Raw genomic sequence first — 27,465 nt, forward strand, 5'->3', positions numbered from 1 at the left:
TTGCAGCAGTTGTTAGTTATGCCAACGCAAGCCGAGAGTATGAAATGAAACCACTACTCTCAAACTGCAGCCCATTCCTGTTACTTCCATACCTGTAGTAGCTGTAAAAATAAGTAATAAAACTTAACTGAAAGGAACTGAAAAGATTTGTGTGCAATTTTTTGAAAGTATTAATTTCCTACCCCATTGCCTTTAATTGGCACTGCTAACAGATGCTAGGAGTGATGGGGCCATACTGTCATAACCTAAACCTCTAGCACGATACATTTCTGTCTATTTAAATGATAGAATCTAATATCAATAAGGGAAGAACCAAGACAAACGCATCACCTTTCCACAGTTTATTTCCTTTTAAAATAATTCATACAAATGCATACAGTCACAAACATATCTTTGTCAGGTTGTCAGTTTTGACCAAAAATAATGATATTTACCGTAGAATATAGAATATGTATACTGTATATTGCTACGCCTACTACTTTACCATAAAGGGGACCAAGGTAGGCAACAGTGGACTGTGTGTTACTACCAGGGATGGAATTTCAAGGAGCACCTGGACATTTTGAAAACTAGTCTGTTGTTTTTGCTTGTGGCACCCATTGGTTTCAATGGGGAATGCTAACCATTTCTAAGAAGTTGCTCTGCAGGTAATGCAAGTATCAGCACAGTATTTCTCCCCCACGAGGTGACAGCGACTGTTGAGGAGAAAATAAACAGAGTGAAATTCAGAATATCCCAGCATTCCTTTAAGGGTTTTTGGGGCTCGAGCCCGGCAGCGATATTTGGCTGTCACCTCAGTACCATCTGCATTAGACCCCGGTCAAATTCTGGCCAATGAGAACCTGGCACTAGCCCGGGCTGTAAAATACTCACCGTTGGCTAGTGAAATTTCCATCCCTGATTGCTACGCCTACTACTTCACCATGAAGAAGACCAGGTAGGCAACAGTGAACTGTTTTTACTACTGAGCTGCTGGCAGAAGGGGATCCAGAAAGCACCGTCACTGAGCTCGCCCGCTAACCTCAACAACACACATGCTGGATTCAATAAGAAAAGTGAATTTGCAGATAATTTACCACTGAACATTCGCAACAATATCAGCATACTCCAGTTCATTTAGTGGGAACGCTGCCAGTAAAGGCAAAGATCACTGGCACAATTTGCAAGTCTGGACACTCAAGTCTAGTTCTCTACAATTTTATAGTTTTTACATAGTGTTTAGTTGTATATTTAGCTGGCAGTCTTTGTAATGATGCCTTGTGGAGCGTACTCCCCCTCCCCAGTGTTGCTTCTTAGACACAGATACAACCAAGTCACATTGACACAGGCAGGCAGAACACCATATGTACACATAGACACAGAGGCCACGGCGGTGGCTAAACGGTATACTCAGAGAGGACCCATCATGAAATGTTAAAGGGATACTACACACTAGAACCACTTAGCTCAGCTGGAAATCAGTACGTTTTGCCATGCTATAGAGAAAGACAGCGATCCTGCTCAGAAATCTTGACTTCATTGTGCATTATATGACGTTTGTTGTTTTTGTAGAAAACCATATAGCTTGTTGCTCACAATAGTGGGTTGTTCCTCCCTTTTGGAAACTTTTGTGCACTTTGTACAGCCTGTTGTCATATATTAAAGAAAGTGTTTAGGAGCAGAGAAAGTATTAAAGATATGTTTGGCTGAACTTCCAACACACCTGAACTCAAAACTCTAAAATTTTTACAGCAACCATTTTGCATCCGTCCAGGTTTGTAACCATTTACTTCAATCAGGGACCCAAAATGGTGCCGGCTGAAAGCAAAACAATGAATATTTGAAATGTATTCAGTTGTTGTTTTCACCAGGTCTGTTGGTTAGTTTGACTTCTCCATAGCTAGAGGGGCAACTTCCATTAAATACTGATAGAGTAGCATGAAGCAACACACTGATGCGTGGATGTTGTGCGTCGTTTTGTAAACCTTGTTCGTGTGCTCGCCCTGCACCCTGCAGGATAACATTTCCAGGAATTGGACAATAACTATGTATAGTATTGGAAGAGGTGGTTAGACTTCTGTAAAAGACATTAAGAAGGCAAAGGAAGATAATAACCCCTTATCAAACTATTTCTCAATCTGTAAGCCAGCAGTGTGATAGCATTCACAGATGCAGATTCCTCGGCGATGCATTGCCTTGCGGTCGACCTGCTTTGTCTTCCAGAGCGATCGACCTAACCGCTGTGTTTCATAATTAGAGATCGAGGCTGGGGATAAAGTCGTCCCGGCCAAGCATACCATTTTGCCACCACCCTAAAGCCATTCCTCCCGCAACCCCCTTGGTTTGGGTCGAACTTGGAAACATTTACACAAGTCCCAAGAGCAAAATCACATGCCCCTTAAACGAAACGAACAAAAATCAAACGTTAGATCGACTTTAGCTATCGTTAAAGTTCTTTTTCTAATGTAACGGGACACGAAAAGGCAAGCAGGTAGAAAAAACAAAGCACTAAGTGGCATAGAAAGGAATTTTAAAACAAAATAAAAAAATAATATACCAACCGGGGGAAACTTAATTTCCTGAGACGGTGTGCAAAAAGCTGCCTCTTTTTTGGGGCTTGTTAATTTGGGGACACATAAAAAAAACAGATATTGTATTACTTTTCAGACCAGTTTGGCTACATTGAGAGATCACATCACCCATGTTTTCGTTAAGACTGGAATACAAATAATATCTTCTCGCCGTAAGTCTAAAAACTGTACACAGACAGGTTACATTCATTTCATAACCTACTACTTTTGCTTGTACATCAAACTAAGGAAAGGACACAGAAAAAGAGAGAGAGAAAGACAAGAAATCCGCCCTCCTAACTTTGGACAAACTACGGTCTAAGACAGCAGAATTTGATTCAATATTTTCTTTTTTCTTTCCAAATCAACAGATATTATTATTTTCTCTTTTTTTTTTTTTTTTTTTATCCCGTCAGAGAAAACAGTTTGAAACTCGACGATCGTTGTTATCCAGCGGACCTCGACCTCGACAGTATGAGTCAGTCTGTCTCGGGACTTCTGATTGGAGCAGAGGACAACTGTCTGGCTCCTTGATTGGAGCAGGTGACAACTATCCTCCTCCTCATCATCATCATCCTCTTCTTCTTCTTCTTTGGAGTTTGAACTGGCCGCTAAGAACCAATCGCCAGTGAGATGTGAATCGATCGCTATTGGGAACTCAACCTGTCAATCTGACGCTCTGTGAACCTGTCTATTAACAACTTGTCACTAGGGAACTTATCGCTATGACACCGGTTGCCATGGCAACCTCCGGTTACCAGGCAACACAGGCAGGCGTTTGTGTGTGTGTGTGTGTGTGTGTGGGGCTACAGTTGGTCATTGGGGTGCTGCTCTCTGTCGCCCTCTGGTGGCTTGATGGTGTTTTGTCCCGGCGAGGGGGCGTGGGGAGGGTGTGTGACTGCGGGCGGGAGGGTGTGTGTGATGGGCACGGCGCTGGGAACGATGCCTTCGCCAGGCGGGGGGAGGCCGCCCGCCGCCAGGCTCACCACTCCTGGAGGGTACCTGGAGGGGAGAGAGAGAGAGAGTCAGACAGAGAGAGAGAGAGAGGAAAGGGTGGGAGACAGAGAGAGAGAGAGTCATTAAAACTAGAGCTGAAACAGGGCAACAGGAAAGATGTCGTCCCACATCAGGGATGCAGGCGCCCACTGCGTCGATCATTAACAAATGTGTCACCTTGTCATTCCTCCAAGTTTCATCAAAATCCAATCAGCGGTGTGAGGAGTGTGACGGACGGACAGATGAACAAACAAACAAAGGAAAGGCTGTGGATGATGCAAACTTCACCTTAAGCCTATCTGTTTTTGCCATTGTGTCCTGAGGTATGAGTGGATGCTACTCCAGCCCAACAACTGGTGTGACAGCTCTATCATTCTCTGTGGTTGGCTGGTATTAACATTACTAATCTGACTGATGCAACGTGATTGGCTAATATTGTTCTATATGCCTGGCTGAGCTCTGGATATATGGTGACACTGTCTACTCAATAGTATTGTTACAGATTGATGTGTTACCTCTATTACGCTCTGTAGTTGGTTATAATCTTACTAATCTATGAGCAATATCACACTGTTATTGAGCATAGCTAGACTATGCAGCAGTAATATGCTCTGTGTTTGCCCAATTACCATTGGGAAAGAAAGAAGAAAATCTGCTGCCATTTCCACCTCACTAACATTGGTAAAATGAGACATTTTGAAAACTTTTTGGATATGTAACACAACTTTCCCAGGCTTGGAAAAGAAAAAAAATCAGACTGCAATGACTATTAGAGCTTTTCTGTGTGCAGAAATCCTGTAAATGTTTTTTTTCTTTTTTTTTTTGTCAGTTATTTACCTATAAGCCCCGTTGAGCTCAGGGTGTACGGTTGCTGGGTCTACTCCTGCCCAGTGGTTGGTCTGGGTGAGGAACTCCTTATTCACACAGTTCTTCAGACTGTCTGGGATTCGACCTGAGAGAGAGAGAGAGAGAGGGAGAGAGAGGGAGAAACAGAGAGAGAGAGAGAGAGAGAGAGAGAGAGAGAGAGAGAGAGAGAGAGAGAGAGAGAGAGAGAGAGAGAGAGAGAGAGAAAGAGGCAACCAAGGATGGTAAGTAAACTCAAGTTGCTGTACTTGAGTAAAGTGGTAAAGTAATTTTACTGGTTACTTTTACACCACTACATTTCAAAGCAGATATCCTACTTTTTAAGCCACTGCATTTATCTAACATCTGCAGAGAGAGAGAGAGAGAGAGAGAGAGAGAGAGAGAGAGAGAGAGACAGACACACAGAGAGAGAGAGAGAGAGAGACAGAGAGACAGAGAGAGAGGGCAAAAAGACTCCCTTTCCCTCTGCAAAAGCGGATTATGTTATCTCTGGGCTAATGCTTTCGGTAGAGCCATATAATGTGGGAAGAGATGGTACCATATTTTATATGAAGAATAAACAGGCTATTGGAAAAATACTGAGGCGGAGGGGAAACCACGAGAGGAGAGGAGAGGAGAGAGAACAGGACAGAAAGAAACAGGGAGAGGAGAGTGAGAGAGAAGAGAGGATGGAAAGAGAGAGAGAAAAGGGAGGGGTGGAGGGAATGGAAGAGAGACAGTGAAAGGCCTTTAAATCCCTCTCTACTAAAAGAATAGGAAGGATGTTTTAAGCTTGATGGCAGCAGAACACTGATATTTTAGCCTCCTAAAAATATCTCTTTTTAAAGCTCTGTTAGATTTTTCAACAGGAGTCACGGTCACATTTTTGCCCCAATGTGTGTGTGTGTGTGTTTGTGTGTGTGTGTGTGTGTGCGCTACCTGTGACAGCCCTCCGGATCTCCCTGGCAGCCTCCTCTCTCATCTCCAGCGAGGCCTGTTCGCTGTACCAGGCAGCGTGCGGGGTGCAGATCAGGTTGGGGGCGTCCTTCAGCGGGCCCTGGCTGAAACTAACACACACACACACACACACACACACACACATCAGTACACTTATTTATATTTGAAAATGTAACTATTCACCCTCTCTGACTTTTTACACATTTTCTTGTGCTGCAAAATAAGCTCCAAATACATTTATTTGGGGTTTTTGTTTCTAAAATCTGCACTATTTTCCAGATTTTTTTCTGTTTCATTTCGTCATTGACAGCCACAGTTAAATTACAGAAGAGAACATCTGTACTTTTTTATGTTGTGATGGAGGATTTATTAGTTTTTTCTTTGAAACCCCTTGAACTGGAATCTCATGCCATCCCATATGTGACGCAAGTATTCCACACTTTTCTGTAGAAGAAAACACCCTAAAATCCCGTTCATTTTCTAATCCTGTCAGAATATGAATCTGCATGTAAACACCCTGAGCGTGTCACCTGAACGGCTCTGTCTCGTGCACGTCCAGCGCCGCTCCACGTATCCTCCCCTCCTTCAGGGCCTGAGCCAGGGCTTTCTCATCCACCAGACCCCCCCGGGCCGTGTTCACCAGGAAGGCCCCCTGACGCATCTGTAACACACACACACACACACACACACACACACACACACACACACACACAGAGTAAATGCGTTATTTGTTATGTTCACAATGAAACCTTGTTGGCAAATTATCCATGTCATAATTTACACCTTTTTAACAATCAATGACAAAATTATTACATTTATATTTTCTTGTATTCTCAGATTAAAATCCCATTACTTTTGCTTCCTGGAAAACAGTGTATCTTTAGTGATTACTTCATGCTGTACCAGGAGGCGTAAATAAAAATTCCAATAAAATACCAATAAAACCATCACAGATTTTTGAACAGTCCTGCCCCTCCACCCCTCCTATCAAATAAAACTGTGTTTCTCTCGCAAACTGACATTCAATGGGTTTACACTTTTGAATGAACGCTCCCTACATTATGTCCTGCCCGAATATCCTGTTTCAACTGGAAATACATCAAGTTATGGAAGCAAGATGCCCTCAAAATGCCATTTCCTTGTGACTTTAAGGATACAGAAAGCATCATTACCTTTATGTAAACAGACACAGACATAAACAAAAACATGTAAAGAGTCACATTATGACAAAAAGATACCTATATGCACTTGTAAGAGCTTATACAGTTGTTGTAAGTCTCTATCTATTCTCCTGTTCTGTCATCAGTGCAGCAGAAGCTACTGCAAGCTAATAATATACTGTATGTGATGTGTTATTGATCCACATTGGGATATTCTCTTTTTGCTTTCAGAGTCAAGCTGCAGCTCTTGAAGCAGATAAGGATTCGGTGTCTTTAAGTAGTGATGAAAACTGGCTTCAGGCTGTGTGTGTTTCTTGAGCATCAGTTGTTGTTTGCAGTGCATGCAACAGAGAATGTGACTTCATTCGTCTGTATGAAGCCAGTGGGCCTCCCTGGATGTCTGCCTCTTTAATATTTATGGCCTGTGAATTTGCAGTTGATGTAGGGATAAATAAATCATTCAAGTGTGTGTGTGTGTGTGTGTGTGTGTGTGTGTGTGTGCTACCTGTTTGATAGTGAAGTCGTTGATCAGGTGGTGGTTGTGCTCGTTCAGGCTGCAGTGCAGGGAGACGCAGTCAGAGTGGAAGAGCAGGTCCTGGCCAGGAACAAGCACACAAACACACCAATCCTCTGTTTACACTTCATATCATATCACTGCTTGCATCTGCAGGGATCTTGCAGAGGCCGATTTGCAATAGATACACACCGAGAGGCAGAGCTAAGCGAGATACCAGTGGTGTACACACACACACACACCCGTCCTCCGCTCATTGATTTCCAACCAAATCATATGTTTTTAGATCATCTGTGAACTAAATCTAAAACATCTAGTTTGCATTTTTGTGTGTCTTTAATGATGTTAGCCATGTTGACTTTTATAGGCAGAGGAGTCAGCAGAGTGCAAAATGGTAAGAATTAATAACTTCATAGTGCTAATATGGATTCAGAGGGAGTGAGTGTGTTGTGTTTTGAATGAAAACGTAGTTAAACTTGCTTGTCTTCAATTTTCAAATGTCCCATAAATGACAAAGTGTCCCTACTCTACATTACTTTAATTATACCCCTCAAGTAACCTGATACTGTGTGTGTGTGTGTGTGTGTGCGTGTGTGCGTGTGTGTGTGTGTGTGTGTTACCTGTAGTGTGGTGACCCTCTGTAGTCCCAGAGATCTCTCTACACCATCAGCCAAATAAGGGTCGTAGAAAATCACACTGAAGCCAAAGGCCTTGGCTCGCAGGGCCACCGCCTGGCCCACGCGACCTACACACACACACACACACACACACACAGACATAGATGAATAGCTATTAAAACAGCACATAAAAAACACAATAGTCAACATTTTTGTGTGTGTGCCTCATACTCCCTTTTTCGACTTTTGCATTCCACAAATTACATAATGCTCTGGCTACACAAGTCTGCTGATTATTACAGAAAAAGCTCCCAGACAGAGCAGGGAGGAGATTTGCATTCTGCCTCTGGTTAATCCGCTTATATTTTATTGGCAGTAACTCCTTGGGAAGCCAATTTAGCTGAGCTAGAGACAAAACTTCCCGAAAACGAAAATGGAAGACAGAGAAAACTGCTTGTTGATGGAAAACTTCATCACTCTTCCTCAGCAACAACCTCAGTGACAATGTTTCAAATCTGGACTTCCATCCAAACTGAGCTCTTTATATCAGTCAAAACTAACATAGAAATTACAATTAATATTGTAAGTAGGTGTTAGTGATGAGGCATATTTCATGCTGATTTGAAAGACGGACGAATTGAAAATGCCTATTTGCCAGATTTCCTGGGTGAAACGGGGTGAAATGTAAAAACGGGTGCTCCTAATTATCGGTGCTCCTAATTTTCTGCCCCGATTTTTTAGTTCATGAATTTTCAAGGGCAGTTTTGCCCTGAGCCTCCGTTAATACTGACTCTGCTGTGTGTGTGTGTGTGTGTGTGTGTGTGTGTGTGTGTGTGTGTGTGTGAGCGCTCTACCCACCGAGCCCTATTAGCCCCAGTGTCTCTCCTCTGATCCTCGCGGCTCCTGACGCCACCTCTCGGATCTGCTCCACGCTCTGGACCCGCGTGCCCTCCCGGAGAGCCTGGCAGACAGAAAATTAACACCATACAACATGAATAATAATGCACAATTAACATGCAAATAGCAGCTAGACAAAAGTCGACAAAAAAGAGCACAGATCAAGGTGATTCAGTCAATAACATATAACATAAGTATGATTTAACATAAGTATGACTAAAATTAAAATCCTTATTATCTTGCTATATGTTTTGATTGTTAGTTTTGTTGATTTGAGGAACACATTATTTTACTGCACTTTCTGCAACTTATATCAATGTTTTGACTATTTTCAACTGCAGCAGTCATTCTAAAAGAAATTAAATGTTTCAATACTACTGATATGCCAATAGTCTATGATTATTAATTGTGGAAACTAAACTTGCAATATCCAATTAGACACAGTTATCTGTGCAGCTCTAAATAATTCATCAGTTAAATCAGTTCCAATTCATTTCAGTCTCTTTTATCACTAACCTGGTGCAGCCAGGTGGTGCGTCGGTACAAGGTGAGGATGTGACACAGCGTGGAGTCGGCCGTCTCCTCCACCGAGGCTGCTGGCATATTGCATACGGCAATGCCTATTGGACCGGAGAACAGATAAGGATTAGGGACAGCTTGGGCTATTGGAGGAGGGAGATGAGGTCTGGTGAAAAGCTATTTTGGTGGAGAAGTGCAGGGTGAGAACATCAAGTCAGCAGTTTTTCTCTACAAATACCGCCGGCATGTCGCAAGCAGCAGAGCCTCTTGGTAGAAGAAGATAGGGAAGTTAGTAAAGCTGGAGGAGAGAGATGGGCTTTAGCAGAAGCTATATTGATTGGTGGAGAAGGGAGGGTGAGGGAAGACAGTTTTTTTCTACAAATATTACTGGCATGTTGCACTCGTTTTTGGGTGATTGGTTCGTTGGTCAGCTTACCTGTTAAGTGATGAGAATATAGACTAAAATCATCCAAGTATTGTTGGTAAATTGTTTGCTCCATTCTAACTTTTCAGCGTACACTATGCTATACAATCCCAGAGTGATTGTAGGTGACTAGCATTATCTCAAAAGGTAGAAAATGAGCACTTTAAGCAGCTCTAAAGATAAATGGTAAGTCATTTGAAATTATATGCGGCTAAGTCTGGCAGTTTTGTGTAGGAGATTGGTCAAATTTACACAAAATACACAAAAATAGCATTCTGTATTGAACTACCAGGGACTAGTTTCCCTGTTTACATAGCTATAGCTAAAAATCACTGTGCAGCTCTCCTGAAATTGTTCAAAAAATAAACCGTGGCTACATCAGCTATAGTGAGTTAATGATATTTCCTTTTTAAAATGTATGGATCTACAAGCCATATAAAAAATCCCACCAACAACTTTTTTTATTAATAAAATCTCAGTCTTCTAATTTGGATAATGCGAGTCACCTACTACCACTCAACATACTGTAGTGTGTGCTGAAACGTACCGGAAAGCACCGGAGCGACCGATCTAACAGGAACACATCGATGATTTTAGTCTCTATGTTCTCAACAAACTGTTCTCAAAGTATGAGCAGTACAGCCTCTCAACTACTCTATGTGTGTGTGTGTGTGTGTGTGTGTGTGTGTGTGTGTGTGTGTGTGTGTGTGTCTTCATTCGTCTCACCCAGGTCCCCGGCAGATTTGATGTCGATGTTGTCGTAGCCGCTGCCGATGCGAACGATGATGCGCAGCGCTTTAAATTTCTCCAGGTCTTCTCTCATCAGAGTGATGGTGTGGTACATGAGCGCTCCGACAGCTTCATTTAACACCTGGACACATACACACACACACACACACACACACACAGGTTGAGTTAGTTAAGTGAAAGAGAGAGAGAGAGAGAAATTGGTTTTCTGTGTGTGTCTCATCAGGGAAATGATGTGGTCTATGAACACCTATACAGCCTCATTTACCACCTGTGCATACACACTCAGGAAGAAAATAGTGTGTGTGTGTGTGTGTGTGTGTGTGTGTGTGTGTCTTTGCTCTCATCAGATAATGTAGTGCTTCAATTCTCATACAAACTTAGTGTGAATAAATACAGACAAATGGAGTGAAAGGCTTAAATCAGAAGTGGAGAGTTTGTATGTGTGTGTGTGTGTGTGTGTGTGTGTGTGTGTGCGCGCTCAATGTCTTTTTCTGGATGTGCTGTTTGTCTCATCTTCATATCCTGAGCATGAGTATCCCTGCCTACATGGATTGACGGCATATTCTGAATATTACCATGGAAACTGAGCTTGTATAGAGCACAGGAATCAACAGTAAACAAGATAAGGTGTGTGTGTGTGTGTGTGTGTCTAACTACCTTGGCTAATAACAGCGGCTCCCAGCAGGTATCACTTTCTCGTGGGATCCTCAGTTGCTCATAACCAGGATGAGATGATTTATTGAGTTTATTGGAAAGGAAATATGATAACTCAAAAGCGGATAACTTGATTATCGCGTAGAAAGGTGATATCGGTGTGTGTGGTGTGTGTGTGTGTGTGTGTGAAAACAGGTTCAGCATCTGTCCTCACCTTTTAATTGGTTTTTCAGTTCGTGGTGTTATCTTTTTCTACTCTGCCAACCCTCCCTCTGTGTGTGTGTGTGTGTGTGTGAGTATGAAAATGACATGCGGTTCAATTACAATAAAAAAAAAAGCCCTTTTAATTAGACAATGAGGTGGCTGCTTAATAGAGAGACAGGGAGAGAGAGAGAGAGAGAGAGAGCGTTTGAGAGAGAGCCATCTGTTTCTCCCACGCTGTGGCCTACTGAGCGCGCTCACAGAGAGAGTGTGCCTGGCAGACACCCAGAACGAGACACAACCATGCCAGACATACAAACCCATTTACAATCCATAGTGGCTGTGGGTTGTGCTTAGCAAGATCCCGGCCTGACCCCGATTTCAAGTTTGCTCTCTGTCCTGTCCTTCATTTTTCTTCCTTTCATTCTTTCTTGTTTCTTTTCTCCCAGTATCTCCATTTGTCTGTTTTGTATTTTTGTTTCCTTCTCATTTTCTTTGGGTTTTTTTTCTATGTCTTGTCTTTTAATTTTTTCTTGGCTTGTGATTTGTGTTTTCTGTGGAGTTCAGGAGTGGAACATTAAGGTTTTCACATCTCATTTGCGAAATTAATACTGTATTAAAGTGCTAATCCTCCTTTAATTGGGCGACATCTTTGGCGCTGAGTGGTGTTTCTGCACTGCATTTCCCAGAGATCACCTGTCAGTCAAACAGTGTGTCCAGTACTGACGTCTTTTTCCTTGGATTTTCTGTTGATGCAGTTTGAGTTTCTGTAGGTGGCGCTCTTTTCTTTGTCTGTGCAGCCATGGTGGCTATCGCTGCTCATGCTAACTACCCACTTCTTCTTCTATTTATTCCAAACAAATTGCTGCTGCTGCTGGACATGTAAAATGCATCACTTTCCCAGGAAAGACCTACCAGACACCAGGTGTTTAGAACAGCAAATGGAAAAGCTTTCATGAACTGGATATAGGTTGAATCAGTACTGTGTTACATCAATCAGTGATAGAGAGTAGCAAAATGGACATTTATTTATATGAAAATGTGGATTATTACTTTAACCATCTTAAGGTTAAGGTTCAAACTTGAGCTACATTTTAAGAATAACTACTTTTTGACCAAAATTCAAGCTGGAATCTTATAATTCCCAGGTCAGGATATGAGGCTACACTGTGTGTGTGTGTGTGTGTGTGTGTGTGTGTGTGTGTGTGCGCGGTAAATTATGCTGTTCGGTGTGTTACCTTCTCGTGGATCTCCTGCGTTGACTGGGCATCACAGAAAGCCACGGTGGCCACGTCTTTCAGGATGGGCATCTCCACGGTGCAGTCGCGCCCATCCAGCAGCGCCACCAGGGGGCGCGGGTGCATGGGCCCGTTCATGATGGGCGGCCTGATGCCTACACACACACACACACACACACACACACAGAAGACAGAGAGAGTGAGTGAGAAACTTTTTGTGTGTGAGGGACAGACTGTGAGAGAGACAGAGAGAGAGAGAAGGGGAAAGAGAGACAGAGAAAGAGCAAGATGAAGGGGAACAGAGAGAGAGAGAGAGAGAGGGACAGAAAATAGTAACAGCACAGTTGGAGGCAGTGTAGCATTACAGGAAATCAGCATGGCGATTCCATACTGCAGAGATGAAAGATCTACATAACGCAACGGCATTAATCTCCCACAGAGAAGCAGAGATCCTCCATTTCATCTGCATCTTCTAGGAAACTTTGCATCAAACTTCTCAGCAATTAACACAAACCGGTTGTTTATCCCGTTGTATTCTATCAGATCTTTTATAATAAATACATTCAGTCGCAGGGTCAGGAGACATTTCATACAGACGGGAGCTGATGTCAGTTGTCAGTTATAATGAGAAAACTACTGCAAAAAGATATGAGATTCCTGCTGGGCGCGGATGATTTCTTCCTTCATCTGCATCCCATAATGTTTGTGCTTCGTCATCGGACTGACGCAGTTGCTATGACAACTGAGACAGTAGGGGGAAAAAAAATAATTTCCGGGAGCAGTTGTCTATCTGCCGCACAGCTATTTGAGAGGTCATCTTTCATGGATGCTTGTTTTTTTTCTATGTACTTCTGACTGACTCCTTGAAGGAGGCGGTAAGTGGGTAAGCAGGTAGGCAGGTGGGACAATTACTAGGTAGTTAGGTAGATATTGGGTAGGTAGGCAGGTGAATAGGTAGGTAGCAGGGTCAGAAATAAAGGGAAAATGCACTTTAAAGTTCATAAAATGGTTGTGAAATTAAAATCGAACAGGCAACAAATACCGCTGATTATTAGGAATTCCGTTTTTTGCATTTCACCCTGTTCACATTTTAATTTTCATTGAGTTTTCATAAATGTGAATACTGGATACCCCTTGGGGATTAATAAAGTTTATCTATCTATCTATCTATCAGGAGATTCTTTCTAGTGCATTGTGGGTGAAATAATTCAGCATTTTTTGGATCAGAAAACAACTGAGCAATGCAGCCTGAGGCGGTAGAAAATGTCTCTGATTGTTACACTGTTTATGTGATGGTATATTACGATTTACACAAAGCAACCCATAGTGGTACAAACTGAGTGTTTATTTGCCAATATGTAACGCAAATGTGTTATTTCATAGTTGGAAAAAAAATTGCCCAAAAAAGGACCAAAATGCCCCTAAAAATCTGATTGTGGCAAAAAATGTCCTCTGAAAAAAAGTGAATTTCTTATCCTACTAGGTAGGTAGGTAGAAATATTAGTAGATAGGTAGGTACACTGCAAAAAAATCTCCATCTTAACAAGTCATTTAGTCCTAAAATTGTAATTTTCTTAAAATAGGTGAAAAAATCTGCCAGTGGGATTAGATAATTTCACTTGTTTTCAATGCAAATAAACTTGTTTCAAGAATTTTGTAGAATCAAGTTTCATTTTCTTGAAACTTGATTCTAGTGCATTGATCTGACTCATTCTGACTTGTTTCAAGACATGGACACTCATTTCTAAAAAAAAAAGTGAAACTGCATTGGAAACAGGTGGAATTTTCTCACCTCCTTGGCAGAATTTATCTTGTTTTACGTTGTGAAGGCTGAATACGACACTAAATAACTTGTTAAAATAAGCCGTTCAAACCAGTTGGGAAGATCTGTGTTTCCAGAATGAGACACAGCCACTAACTGAAGTCTGTCAATAAATGAGAAAGAGCAGCCACCCTCCGTCTTTCCACAGGCTGGTTTATCAAATCATCCCCTCACATTACACCGTTACCCCGAGAGTGCGAGGCCTTACCGCAGGATAAGTGGCATTTAACATGGCAGACGTGCCAGACGGCCTCAGCAGCGGGCCATTTGTTCAGGCTTAACAAGAGTGTTGGTGGGTGATTCTTTTTTTTTTTTTTTTTTTTTGTAGGTCTCCTCAACTTTCCTTCACTGAAATTTCCTGAACTAAAACCGGTCGTTATACAGAAGGATCGAGAAGAATCGTTTGTGAAACAGGAGATGCCATCCGCCTTCGCTCTGCCTGGATCTGTCTTTCTTTACCTCTCTCTCCATCTCTCTCTAAAGAATAACTGAGGGGTTAATCATTCAGATGTCTGACAGGCAGACTGACTGACTGAGGCCAATGCAGCTGAAAGACAGCCAGAGACGGAGGAAATACGAGACAATGTGTATCTAATTGGGAAGTCCTTGACATGAAAAAGTTTTGACAGCTCTCTAGAACACTGCAGATGAAACGACTGCAGACTTGTGCCTGTCTCTGCTGATGCTCACTGCTCCCGTCGCTCATTTCTGACTATTTTCCGTCCGTGCAGGCTGACATCGCCAATAAGAAACCGTTTCTGTCGTTGCGCTAAAACTATTCCGGGAACTTTCGAAACTTTTTCATGCCGCCGACCTCCCAGATGGGAACACATTTGGCATTCCCCCCAGTTTCAGACTGTTTCCGCGTGAGCTAACATGATGAGTAAGGAGGCAAATCATTAAACCTTTTCAACTTCAGTATTTGAGGGTCTCTTAGGGCTGGGCGATATGGCTGAAATCAATATCATGATAATCATAAGGATTTTTCTCAATATCAATATATATCACGATATGGTTCATGTATGCAAAATCACGTTAAATAATCAAATTAATGTTCATCTCATTGAACCGAATGGTAATGTTAGGTGTGATGTCAAACAAAACAGAAATATTCAAATAACATTCCTACCATACCTCATTTTATGAGAGTTTTTAAGTAAAATTTGCTTGTCATCATCAATTCAGACAGCAGAAATGTGTGTCACGATATCAAAATATCTTCATATCATCACGATATGATTCCACTGAAAGACGATAAACGATAATATTGAATTATCGCCCAGCCCTAGGGTCTCTCCAACTTTTTGAATGTGAAGGATCTCAGAGTAGAGGGTGGCAGTAGACTAAATATTAGACAATCAGGCTTGTGGCTAGAAGTTTGGTGGTTCAGTTCCCTCAAATTATTTAGGAAAATCTAACATCAAGTCACTTAAAGGAACATTCCACCCTCAGATATTCTCATTATAAATACTCAATCTGTGATGTTCAATGCATTCCAGGAGTTATTTTGTGATAAAGTGTTGTAATTTACTTTTTCGGTGTACCCACTTTCCCTCAACCTGACTCGCCTACTTCTACTTCAGTGAGTTATTTCCTACGTTTCCCAGAATGCCTTTATACAACCCCCAGAGAACGGGCCTGAACTTGCTGCATTCAGTACATGCAGGTGGAGAGCGCGATAGCGATAGTGAGAGTGATAGATAGCACAGTAACAGGAAGACAGCAAGAGTTTTTCCAGTCTAGAAAAAGGAAGAGTCCATTAAAACACATCATGTCTTGTGGCTGCACTGCATTCTGGTCTACCGAGGCTGCTGTTGGTGGAGAAATTGGTCTCCCTGCCTCTTCTACGATGGATTTCTCCCTGTTTGATTGTTGTGTGTATGTTGAGTGTAAAATGGTCTAGAAAGAAGCTATTTGTCTTTAGATTCTGAGGAATTTACACCAAAATGTTTAATGTTTACTGTTGCTTTAGATTCTGCAAACAAACTGAACTGTAGCTGCGCTGCAAATATCTCAGCATGATGTCATGTTGTCTACATTTGGCCAGTTATCCACAGGAATAAGAAAAATACACCACCAAACAACAAAATGAACCCAGAAATGCAGGCTACATTGCCAATAGCAGTTTTTTTTTAAACAGTGTTAAATGTTTTAGGCTGGATTTTTCATTCCATCTGGTCCAGAGGAGCTGCTCAGTGGCCAGAAGGCGAAGACTGTGGTTGTACTGGGCAGATCCCAGGAGTGACTGAGTGTGAGTGTTAGGGTTAGTGTGTGAAGCAGAGTGGCACTTAAAAAGAGCATGTACAGCAAGACACTTCGCTGGATATATGTAGATGGATAGTCTTCTCTCTTTCTCACATAAATTACTACTTTTTAGAAAATGAATATTTATACATATAGCATAGTCTTTACATTCAGGGTGATTTTTCTCTTCACACAGATTCTAAGTGGTTTTCTCTGCTAGTTGAGTGAGCCAGTGTGCGTGCCTGGGGAAGATATTTATATACGGCGACTACATGCATTTGAATCTGGTTCATGCTATGCTGTAGTGTTGCACCTATAATATTTGGCGGCAGTGGTGGTTGGTGTAATTTTGGTTTTGGTTCCATGTGGTTTTGGGCCTCAGGGTTAGACAGATCATCCTGCAACCGCAAAGTCACAAGTTTGATCCCCACATTAGCCGTCATCATTAGTGTATGTCCATCAACAGTCTTGTGTCTGTCAGACCGGTCAAGATACCTGCCTGTTCACTCATTGTAAGCGATTGTAATCAGTTATCGCTCTGTGTTGGAGTGTCAACTAAATGTCTAAAATATTAACGTCTCTGTTTTGGCCCCACTTTTGGGTAAAGCAGGTTGTAGCGCAGAGAACTACTCTTAGTTGGATGCTCCAATTGGGATAAAAGCACTGACTGTAAACAATAGGCAAAGATTTGTTTCATGTTCTAAGGGGAAATTAGGCTAAAATGTAATGGTTTCCTTTTTTGGTCACATTTATCTCTAGCAGCGGTGGCATTGTTGTCTCTGTCACTTCTGTCAGCCTTCTCTCTCCAGTCTTCCTGCCTGCCTTCACCGTGTTAATGAAAATCTGAACAATGATAAATTGCACTTTCCTCTGACAACAAAGAACCTAACATTTTAGGCATTTTCGCAGAACTCATAAGACGGAAATAGATAGAAATGCTGCCAAGCTAGCCTGCAACTTAATTCAATCTATCACTCAATTTCAGTATGTTCTTTTTATCAGCGTAGTCAGATTATAGAAAAAGAAACTTGATCTGAAGAAACTGCTCCACAGTTCAGGCAGGCCTGCGCCGATAAGGTGAAACTCAAAGCCAAGCCTGCTCACCAAGCCTTATGTAGCCTGGTAAAACATTAGCTTTCCGTAACAGGATCTGCCTGGAGGCTTTTGCACTCACACATCAATACAAATCAATGGTGCATAGCTGAGAAATTGTGATTCAACAGCAGCAGAAAGTACTACTGTTAAGAGTTCATGCTGCACTGATAGAAAAATATATAAAACCAGTTTATATTGTTTTTAAACAACACACCCTTCATTGTAACTTGTTGTAACTTGCCTGTAAGTGTCACGCTCTATTTTGGCCTACAGACTCATCTTCCATAAGGTCAATATCAGCTGGTCATTGAGCACAAATAGCTGAGTACAAAGGGAGTGACAGAGATATGGTTGTGTCGGTGTGTGTGTGTGTGTGTGTGTGTGTGTGTGTGTGTAATAGTATAGATATGGAGTCCACTTGAGCAAAAACCGCTAATCGTCCTAATGGGAAAGTGGAGTGAATCAGGGGTTTTTGGAGAGTAACACAGATTCCAGACATTTCTCCAGCACACTCAGTCAGAGTGAGGGAGGAAATAGCTCTCATTCCAACACCAAGCATGACCTTGGGAGGACCAGCACTACTGGCTGCTGAGTAGTGCTATATAATAAAATACTCATCCACTCTCTCTCAGTCTCTCTCCCTCAAAACACACACACACACACACACACACACACAACAGTGCCATATTGTAAATAATTCATTCTCTTTCTGTCTAGTCCTAAATTGCACAAACTCAACTGCCCATTATCTCTCCGTCTCGCTCACCTGTCTTTCATTTCATCTGTTTTGTCTCTCTCTCTCATTATATTAAACGCTCATTACATCTCTCATTATGTTCAACTCAATCCATACTCTGCTTAGTCCTAGACGGCAAAACCTCATCCATCTCTTCTCTCTCTGTCTCTCTCTCTCTCTCTCTCTCTGTGTCTCTCATTATATTCAATAGTCATCCACTCTCTCTCTCTCTGCTCCCCCTCTCTCGCCCCAGGGTCGGGTGACTGCTGGGAGCTTTCACAGTGCAAACAGACCTCCTGACAGCCAACGGGGGCCACAGCTCCACTGCCGCTCTCGCCATCCATCCACCGTTTCTCTGCAAACCACCCTTTGATTCAGATTCACAAGGCCAAGATGCACGGTAAACAGTTTGAGGCAATGCAGAGGGGCGATTCTGCTTAACAATAGGAACAGCAAGTGGCGACCGGGGCAAAGTCAAGAAAAGAAAACAAAAGAAAAGTACTGTTGGTAATAATTGTTAGCTAAAAACACTATTCATCTGCATAGTAACATAATTCTGCTTGTGTATCACAGCCTGTCCAAATCCTTCACTGCAAAAAATGATAAGTTGTCAAGTGATTTGAACTTGTTTCCAGACCTATCAAGCTTATTTCGTTATATTTTTAGTCAAATTATCTCACTGCACTGGCAGATAATCTTGCTGGTTTCAATACATTTCACTTGATACATGCCAATATGACGTCTATCAAGAAATCATCATAAAACAATGAAGAAAATCTTGAAACAAGAAACTTTTTCCAAGACAATTTCACTTTTACCAAGTAAATGTCCAGAAACAAGTTACATTATCCTGCAAAAAAAGAATCAAATTTGTTGAAACCGAATTATCTGCCAGTGCAGTAAGATGATTTCACTAAAACAAATCCTAAGATAAGCTTGATAAGTCTGGATACAAGATAAAATAACGGTTATTTTGTCAGTTTTTGCAGTGTTGGGGTTGGCAGACTAAATCATCTCCCCCGATATGAAAATCGGGTCCCTTGGAAAATTTGTAATCAAACTAAAATAACGCCAACGCCATCTGACTGACGTTTACAGATGGAAAAAGCAACCGCCAATGACTGTTGGACTGCTGGGAAAGCCGCTGGGAAAGCCTCGCAGCCCGGCTGTATCCAGCTGTCACTGACCAGCTCACATGAGCAGCTGGATTTTTTATCCCTCGGAGGAATGAGACAATGTTTTTGCACTGTCAGTCAACACAGACAATGTCAAAGATCAGCGATTTTCGTGTGTTTTAAACGTACGGGTCACCGGGAAGTCTGCCAGCCTCGATGCCGAGCGATCTGCCAAAAAAAAACAAACTTGGAAGTCCCTGGGTTCGACCTCAACAGCAGAATCGAAGATAATACGTCACAGCAAGCTCCTGCACTCTTAAAAAAGGATGTTTCATTTCCAGCACATCTGTGTGTCTAGTTTGGTGTGACACACGTGTGTTACATTACAACAAAACATATGTTGGTAACACCATATGTCTTGTCAATGTGTTTTATTAACATGTGTTGAAAATGACATGCGTTTTAAGACTGACGCTTCTCGTTCATACACACCATAGGCCATAGACCAAGACTGAACAAGACAATATGGAGCTGTCTAACACATGTACTAGGCCTCCCAGATTCCAGATGCGTTGCGATCAAAGCTGGTGTCAACTCAATTCAACCCATTCAAACTACAATTCATTTACTACCACACAACACTCATTCTCAATTATTTATAAAGATACCCACACAAGTTCCTGATGTCAAATGTCTTTTGGTATTTGAATTTTGAAGAAAACTCGCTTGCTGGAATTAAATCTCCTTTCAGTCTCTCCCTAACCGCATTGAAACTGGGTTGAACCTGGCAGATAACAAATCCACACGGCAGATACAATGTGATTGTATTTTTATCGCTGTGTAACCACTGGAGGAGAGGAGAGGAGGAGGAGAGGAGAGAGAGGAGAGGAAGAGAGGGGAGAGGAAGAGAGGGGACGAGAGAGGAGAGGGGAAGAGAGCAGAGGAGAGGAGAAGAGGAGAGGGGAGGAGAGCAGAGGAGAAGAGGGGAGAGGAGAGGAGAGAGAGGAGAGGAAGGGAGGGGAGAGGGGAGAAGAGCAGAGGAGAAGAGGGGAAGAGAGAGGACAGGAAAGGAAATGAAAGGAGAGGAGAGGAAAGGAGGAGAGAGGAGAAAAGAGGAGAGGAGCGTTGCTGTCGGCACCTGTGATCAGTCAGCAGCCTGCTGCTGTAGCAACCAGCCAGCGAGCCACAGCAGGGCTGATTTATGATGCTCCTGGCTACCGTGGCACGCAGCAACATGGCGTGGCAAAAAGCCTCTCTGTCCTGCCTTTTCCTCCTCGTTTCTCATACATGATCCGTCTGTCTCTACATCCTTCACTCTCTCTGTGCTGATCTCCCAGTCCCTCCATCTCTCCAGATCTCCGTTTCGATCTCTTTCCCCCCCCGGGCGTTCTCTATCTCCCTCTTTCTCTTTGCTGTTTCTTTTCTGTAAACTGTCCCTCCCTTTTCTCCAAATTGTTTAGCAATGGGTGAAGCTGTGTTTTATATCTTAAATATCTTTGCATAAGCTTAAAGAAGACTTGAACACCCAGGTAGAGCTTGACACAGTCTGCAGTCTCTCTCTTTCTCTCTCTCTCTCTTTCTCTCTCTCTCTCTCTCCCTCTCTGCCCACGGTTCAATTCCCATGGAGGAAAGAGGAGAAAACAGACACACCCCTCTCCTCCAGTCCTCCATCCCTCCATCCCTCCCTCCCTCATGAAAGACTCAAACACACACACATACACACATACACACACACATTCCTTTTGCGTGTGCACAAACACATACACACACACTCCTTTCATATACCCACCCGCACACAGAGGCATGCAGGTGCATTCTCAGCACATACCACTATGCAGGTTGACTTGACACATGCAGTGATATATGGTACGTGCACAACTGCACACACATGCACCTGCGCATGGACACATACACAAACACACACACATGCATGCACACACAAACGGGCAAGCATAAATATAGAAATCTCTCTCACCCACACACACACTTACACTCCGACAAGGTCTTAATTTGCAGGTACTGTATCAGCAAGTCTTTTCAGGTTTGTCAGCTTTTTGTTCCCATTACAGAGACACCGCTAGCAAAACAGACAAAGGAGACGGCAAACATACAAGCTAACAGGTCGGCAGCAGCTTGGTTTGGGAGGCCAGCTTAGAGTCAAAGGTTTGCTGATAGTAATTCTGGTTCCAGCAGTGTCCTGCGTGCCAAAGCGTTCCTCAGCCAGAACAGACTCTTGTGTATGTGTGTACAGACTTCTTTTCAATGTTCTGGTAATTCCTCTTCCTTTTTTGTTTGGATTGCAGATATTGTAACTCTTGATGGTTCAATAACGCTATGGAATACACTGGTAGCCATTGTAAAAGGGATTGAGGGGGTTGTGAGATGATTTATGGGATAGAAAAAGACATATTTCTGCTATACATAGTTTTGTTTGTTTTTCTTGTGAAGTACTGAATAGATTTCAGCCTCTAGGCCTTTTGATAATTAATCAAACTGAAAGCCTATAACCTGAAAACGGAAAATCATTCTTTGGTTGAACTGTTCACCACTCTGCATATGCAGCCTGTAATGCAAGTATACATTGCTTAGCTTTAAGGGACCATGAACCATGAAGGTTGAGAACCAGTGGCCTAAACAACACTTAGACTACAGGAGAATACACTGACTGCATTTACACACAAGCTGCAACTGGATTACTGTATAGTAATCGGGCCGTTATATTGGATTAACTGTTAATATGCACAAGAAAGTCACAATCACTTTGAAGTTTCAATTGGATTGGGGTCAGTTTGGATAAGAGTAAATGCATCCTATTAATGGATTATTAGAGCTACGAGTCAGTTATTGTATTATAGATTTGCGGTTCCCAAACTGGGGCCCAGGGACCCACAGGGGTCTTTGAGGGGGTTCCAGGGTTTCTCCAGCAAAATGAGGAATAGTTTAACTTAATTTATTTACTTACTGCATTCACCCGAGGTTAGCTCAGTGAGAGAATGCATAATAATGATTCCTCCGATCAGAGGTTTCATTTGTTCCACTGTTATCCCCCCATCTACAATACAAAATAGTTTTGGAAATTAACTCTCCATTTGTCAATATGACTATTATACTCTGCTTATATTAACTGGACTTGTGCAACCTGACTTGCTCAAATAGAACTGAAACTTAGGAGTGATTTTATTTATTTTTCATACATACAAACAATTAATCCAATGAAACAAGTTGTCAGTACAATCTGGATAGCCTGACATTGGTCGAGGGCTATTAATTACACAATCTAATTACTTTATACCTTTTAATCAGCCAATCAGATCATTTTTTACATTCAAATACACCAATCAAATTACACAAATGGGTTTGAACCGACCAATGAGATTATGCTTAGGTCTTTTATCTAGTCAATCTGATCTCTGCGGGAGGTGGGGGGGTGAGGGGGGTGGGGGGGTGAGAGGGGGTGGGTGACATGCGTTTCTGTCACTTAGCTGGCCTTGATAATCAGATCAGACATGACTCAACGCTCACGGATCAAAGGACCCCTGCCTTCCATCCATCAGTCACCGGGGGCGACCGAACCATTTCCAAACGGGCGTTACATGTTCAACGATCTTCACTGTGAGCCGAAATAGATCTGAAAGACCAGATCGGTGTCACAGTATTGACTGCTGAAGTGATTTGTGTCGGTCTGCCTTAAAAAGAGAAAATCCACCCTAAACCCTAATTCACATCCGCTATTCCCGTGACCTTGGGACTCCTCGGTGTAGTTTGGCGAACATGGAGAAGTCTCTCCCGGAGCGAGAAAAAAAGAAGAAGATCAGAGCCGCGACTCTAATCTTTGATGTCATCAAGAGACACAGCCCGCAGCCTGTTGATGACATCACAGATTACAATCTATAGTCGCCGGTTTCTAGCTATAGGAAGAAACTGCTTCACAAAATCTAGATCGACTGAATACCATAATAATGTTAATTCTGCTTTAGGGTGGATTTTCGTTTTAATATCCCATCAAGTGTCCTATCAAGTATCTAGACCCCCCCACACACACACACACACGCGCACACACACAACACACACATACACACACACAACCCTTCACAATTCCTTAAAAGCCTTACCTAGTTCCCATTTTCTAGAATAGTCTTTTCCTGTCGCTATCATAGATCTGTCATCCGTGTGTGATTGTGCTTGTGTGTGTGCATGTGTACACTTCAACATGTGTGTCTATTGACTTCCTCTGTGTGTGTGCGCATGTTTCTCGGTGTGTGTGTGGGTGCGCGCGTGCGCGCGCGTGTGTGTGTGCGCTTGTGTCAAGGCAACCTCTCTCCATACAGAAGCACAATGAAAGGGAAATATGTGTCATGTCCTTGCTAGCCCTCGAAGGAGAGAGAGAGATAGAGAGAGTGAGAGAAAGAAAGAGAGAGATCTATTTCTGTCTCCACAAATGGAGGTGTTCAAGCAGCCTTCAATAGCAGAGATTTGCTCCTTCACACACACACACACACGCACACACACGCGCACAGAGCTAGAGAAAAGGCTAGCCATTCTTGTGTGGCGAGAGGGTGAGCAAAATGCACAGATGAAAAAGATAATGGAGGGAGAGAAACAGAGAGAGAGAGAGAGGGGGAAGAAGAGAGGGAGGAGAAGAAGGAAAGGAGAGAGAGAGAGAAGGGGGAGGGGAGAGGAAGGCAGAATAATGTACACTGAGCTCGCAAATATCTGCACACACACACACGCGCGCGCGCACGTACGCACGCATTACCCCCCTCCCTCCTCTCCTCCACACACACACACACACACACACACACACACACACACACACACACAGTTCCCACATAAAAGCAGAGCGCTAGTTGTTTACCTAGAGGCATGCCTTTGTTGAGGAGATGTGAGCTTCCCATGGTGTGTGTTCCCCGGCCGGCCAGCGCAGAACAGAAACCTACAGTCTTCTCACAGCAGACATGAACAGGAATCCAGTCAGCATATGGCGGCTGTGGCCAGCTACCTCGCTTCCCTTAGTCCTTCTCCCAGCCCCTTAGTGACAAGCATACACATGTGCTCCCCCTCTTTTCTCTCTCTCTCTCTCTCTCTCTCTCTCTCCCTCTCTCTCTCTCCCTCCCCTCCCTTCCCTTCCGTCCCCTTCTGCTCGCTCGCTCTCTCTCTCTCTCTCGTTCTCTATCTATCTTCCCCCACCTCCCTCCCTCCCTCCCTCCCGTCTCCGGCTACCTCTCTCTCTCTCTCTCCCTCCCTCTCTCACTTTCTATTACAGCAAATCTCTTTCTCTTTCTCTCTCACTCGCCCTCTCTCTCTCTCTCTCTCTCTCTCTCTCTTGCTCGCTCTGTCACAAACGTGTGCACACACAGAATGCAAGCGCCGCTGCATTTATGGAAGCGGGAGAGCAAGAGAGTGTAAGAGAGACAGGGGGAAGAAAAAAAAGAGAAAGAGAGTGTGTGTGTGTGAGAGAGAGAGAGAGGGGTGGCTGCAAGAAAAGAAGAGAGAGAGAGAGCAGGAATGGGGAGGAGCTAAAGCTGGCCAAAATTCATCTTTTGTTTCCTGAAAGACGACAGAGAAAAAAAAAAGAAAAAGAAAGAAGAGTTATGCAATTACAAGGCTGTAGCAGGCGAGGGAAAACTTGGTGTTACTGATATAGGACACATAAAGCTCATTAAACTGAACTGTAATAAGCAAACAAATGTTATAAATAAAATGAATCTATAACCAGTGTTGAATAAATAATGACAAACTTAATTGCTGAATGTTGTTCTTAGCAAGTTTACAGTTAATGGTGTGTTGTTTCTAATTATACAAATTCAGTTCTCAAATCAAAATATGTTGGCCTCCAATCAGTGCATTCAAACTTGCAAATAATCAAGTTAATACAATTACTAATAACTATTAAAATCAACAGATAGACAGTACTGAATAATGTATTGTATTTAAACAGTGAGTTGCTAAAATGATCTACAGCAGTTCCTATAGGGCCAAAGCTGCTGAAAGTATTTGTATTCCATTTTCATACAAATACTTGAACTAATATTTGCCTATACATAGCAAGCATCCATTTTAATACAACGGCCTATTGCATACTATTTGATTTTTTTGTATGACAAGGTGGATAGTGGATAGCATCAACCCCTCCACTCTTCTTCTATCCAGTTTGGTGTTGCGTAACAATGTGTTTTGGAATAAACAACATGTAAGTGTAAAACCACCAAAGAAGGACTGAACTGATTTTCGAAACCACCGACTGGTAGAATTGAATTCCAATCATGGTTCAGTGTATTTAAATGTGTGTCTGGGTCTGACGGACTTGGCAAAAACTGCAGCTGAATATATTTGAATATTTGAGGGAAAAACAACATGTGGATGATTCATGTTATCTTGTAAATGATGTGTCAACTTTTCATGATGTGTCAACTTTTCATGATGTGTCAACTTTTCATGATGTGTCAATTTTAAATGATGTGTCAACTTTTAAGGCGGTTTCAGAGTAATGTAGATGAAACACTCCCTTCATCTGCATTACAGATCAAATATTCAAAATGCTATTCAGGGTATTACATTTATTTTGTGTGGGTAGGGATGGTAAGGTTACTTTCAAACTGCAATCTGTTACAAATTACTAACATTGTAATCGGTGACTTTGCCTCCAAAATCCATGAAATATGCAGGTGAACAAAAAACGTATTCCAATTTAAAGACTGTAAATTGAATAGTGTTATTATCATTTTCTATAGCCACTTTTTTTTACCCTTTATTGCAAGATGTTTCTATAATCTCAAAATCTAAATGCCCTTTTCCCTTCAAATATGTTTCAGAGTAATCCAACAAGTAATCAACTGTTTTTTCAGAAACTGTAATCTGTAATCTGATTACTGTGTTCTCAGTGGCCAGTACTGTAATAGTCCAATCAAGCCATTTACATGATCGAGCATGATTTACATGATTGAATCAGAGGTTTTATTGCTAAAAAAAATTATTTAAATCTCATTAAGGAAGTCCAAATGAGGGAGTGTGTATGGGTTAGAGCCACTGGTCAAGTTTTACTTTTTAGCTGTAATGTATGCAGCCTTCAGTGCTTTCCAGCGGACACAAACTTGTTCAGTAGTTCTGACAAATATAAGGTTTTCTGACTTTTGTCTAAAAATTATTTTTGTCCATTTCAGTGCTTATGCCCATCTAAAAATGGCACGATATCCATGTCGTGCAACATGTGTAACTGTCTCTTCCAAACTCCAAAAGTTTTGACTCCTGCCGCTTGCCATCTTGGTCCAGCCCAGTACAGACTACATTTTCCTTCCACCTCTATTACTTAAGCACATGCTGAGCACATGCAAAACTTGACCACAGTTCAAGAAATGCAACTAAGGTGTATATATGTCCTAACTGGTGTCTATTAAGGGGAATTATGCTTACTTAAGAGCATAATCACATTAATATAATCAGAATATGGGCTCTGTCTTACTCCCATTATCACCGTATCACATTATAATCACATTTTTGATGTGCAAGTAAACATGGCTAGTCACAGATTACGTTGCCAGTGTTTGGTAATCAGATTATTTTCCTCATGTTCCATGCAATCTGCTACTTCCCACCTCAGTGCTTTTGTCTGGTTCAGGCCTATACAACATGCTCAGTCTCCACCTATCACTGCAGTGCTGACGTCATTCTCATCTACACTTGACCGCTTGGTAACCACCATGATATAACCGGTCTCAGAAACACCAAACATCCAAGCCTGGCCCTGTGTAGGTGCTTACTCTATCTTACCAGCGCCAGGGACGGTTACATCACATCGTCACTATTGTAAATGTCACAGACAGCCAGTGGGCGACTTGTTCAAACTTCAAAAGAGGGAGAGGGGCAGGTAAACAGTTGTGGGCAGGCACGCATCTGGCTCATGACATTTGTCGTATTTTATCACCCAACCTTTCTCTCCCATCATTCCTGTCATTCTCCACTTTGTAATCCTGGCTAATAAAGCAGAAATAGCTTCAAAATAACCTTTTTTTCTTCAAAGGAAAATCGGCTCTCCCTAGCATTTTTTTTTCTTTACTCGGAGACAGAGGAGGGAAAAAACAGGAGAGACGGTTCTGGTAGGATTTAATCCAAAGCCAGCAGGGATACATGTGCTTCT

General features: G+C 42.3%; 1 protein-coding gene across 2 annotated transcripts; it reads right to left on the reverse strand.

The window, feature by feature from the left end:
* Positions 1 to 326: 326 nt before the first annotated feature.
* Positions 327 to 24,417, reverse strand: LOC139924148 (C-terminal-binding protein 1). Of its 2 annotated transcripts, XM_071915104.2 has the most exons (12): positions 24,330 to 24,417; positions 24,187 to 24,244; positions 12,320 to 12,474; positions 10,203 to 10,347; positions 9,050 to 9,153; positions 8,495 to 8,597; positions 7,640 to 7,764; positions 7,011 to 7,100; positions 5,876 to 6,006; positions 5,328 to 5,455; positions 4,383 to 4,497; positions 327 to 3,551 (listed from the first exon to the last, which is right to left on the reverse strand). In XM_071915104.2, exons 1-12 carry the CDS (start codon positions 24,378 to 24,380, stop codon positions 3,356 to 3,358), a joined length of 1,401 nt encoding a protein of 466 aa, XP_071771205.1. In that variant the 5' UTR covers positions 24,381 to 24,417; the 3' UTR covers positions 327 to 3,355. The 2 variants fall into 2 exon arrangements, with proteins under 2 accessions (XP_071771205.1, XP_071771206.1); XM_071915105.2 differs by having other exon boundaries at positions 24,187 to 24,358.
* Positions 24,418 to 27,465: the final 3,048 nt, after the last annotated feature.

Source organism: Centroberyx gerrardi, chromosome 16, assembly GCF_048128805.1.
Source record: "Centroberyx gerrardi isolate f3 chromosome 16, fCenGer3.hap1.cur.20231027, whole genome shotgun sequence".
Classification (NCBI taxonomy): domain Eukaryota; kingdom Metazoa; phylum Chordata; class Actinopteri; order Beryciformes; family Berycidae; genus Centroberyx; species Centroberyx gerrardi.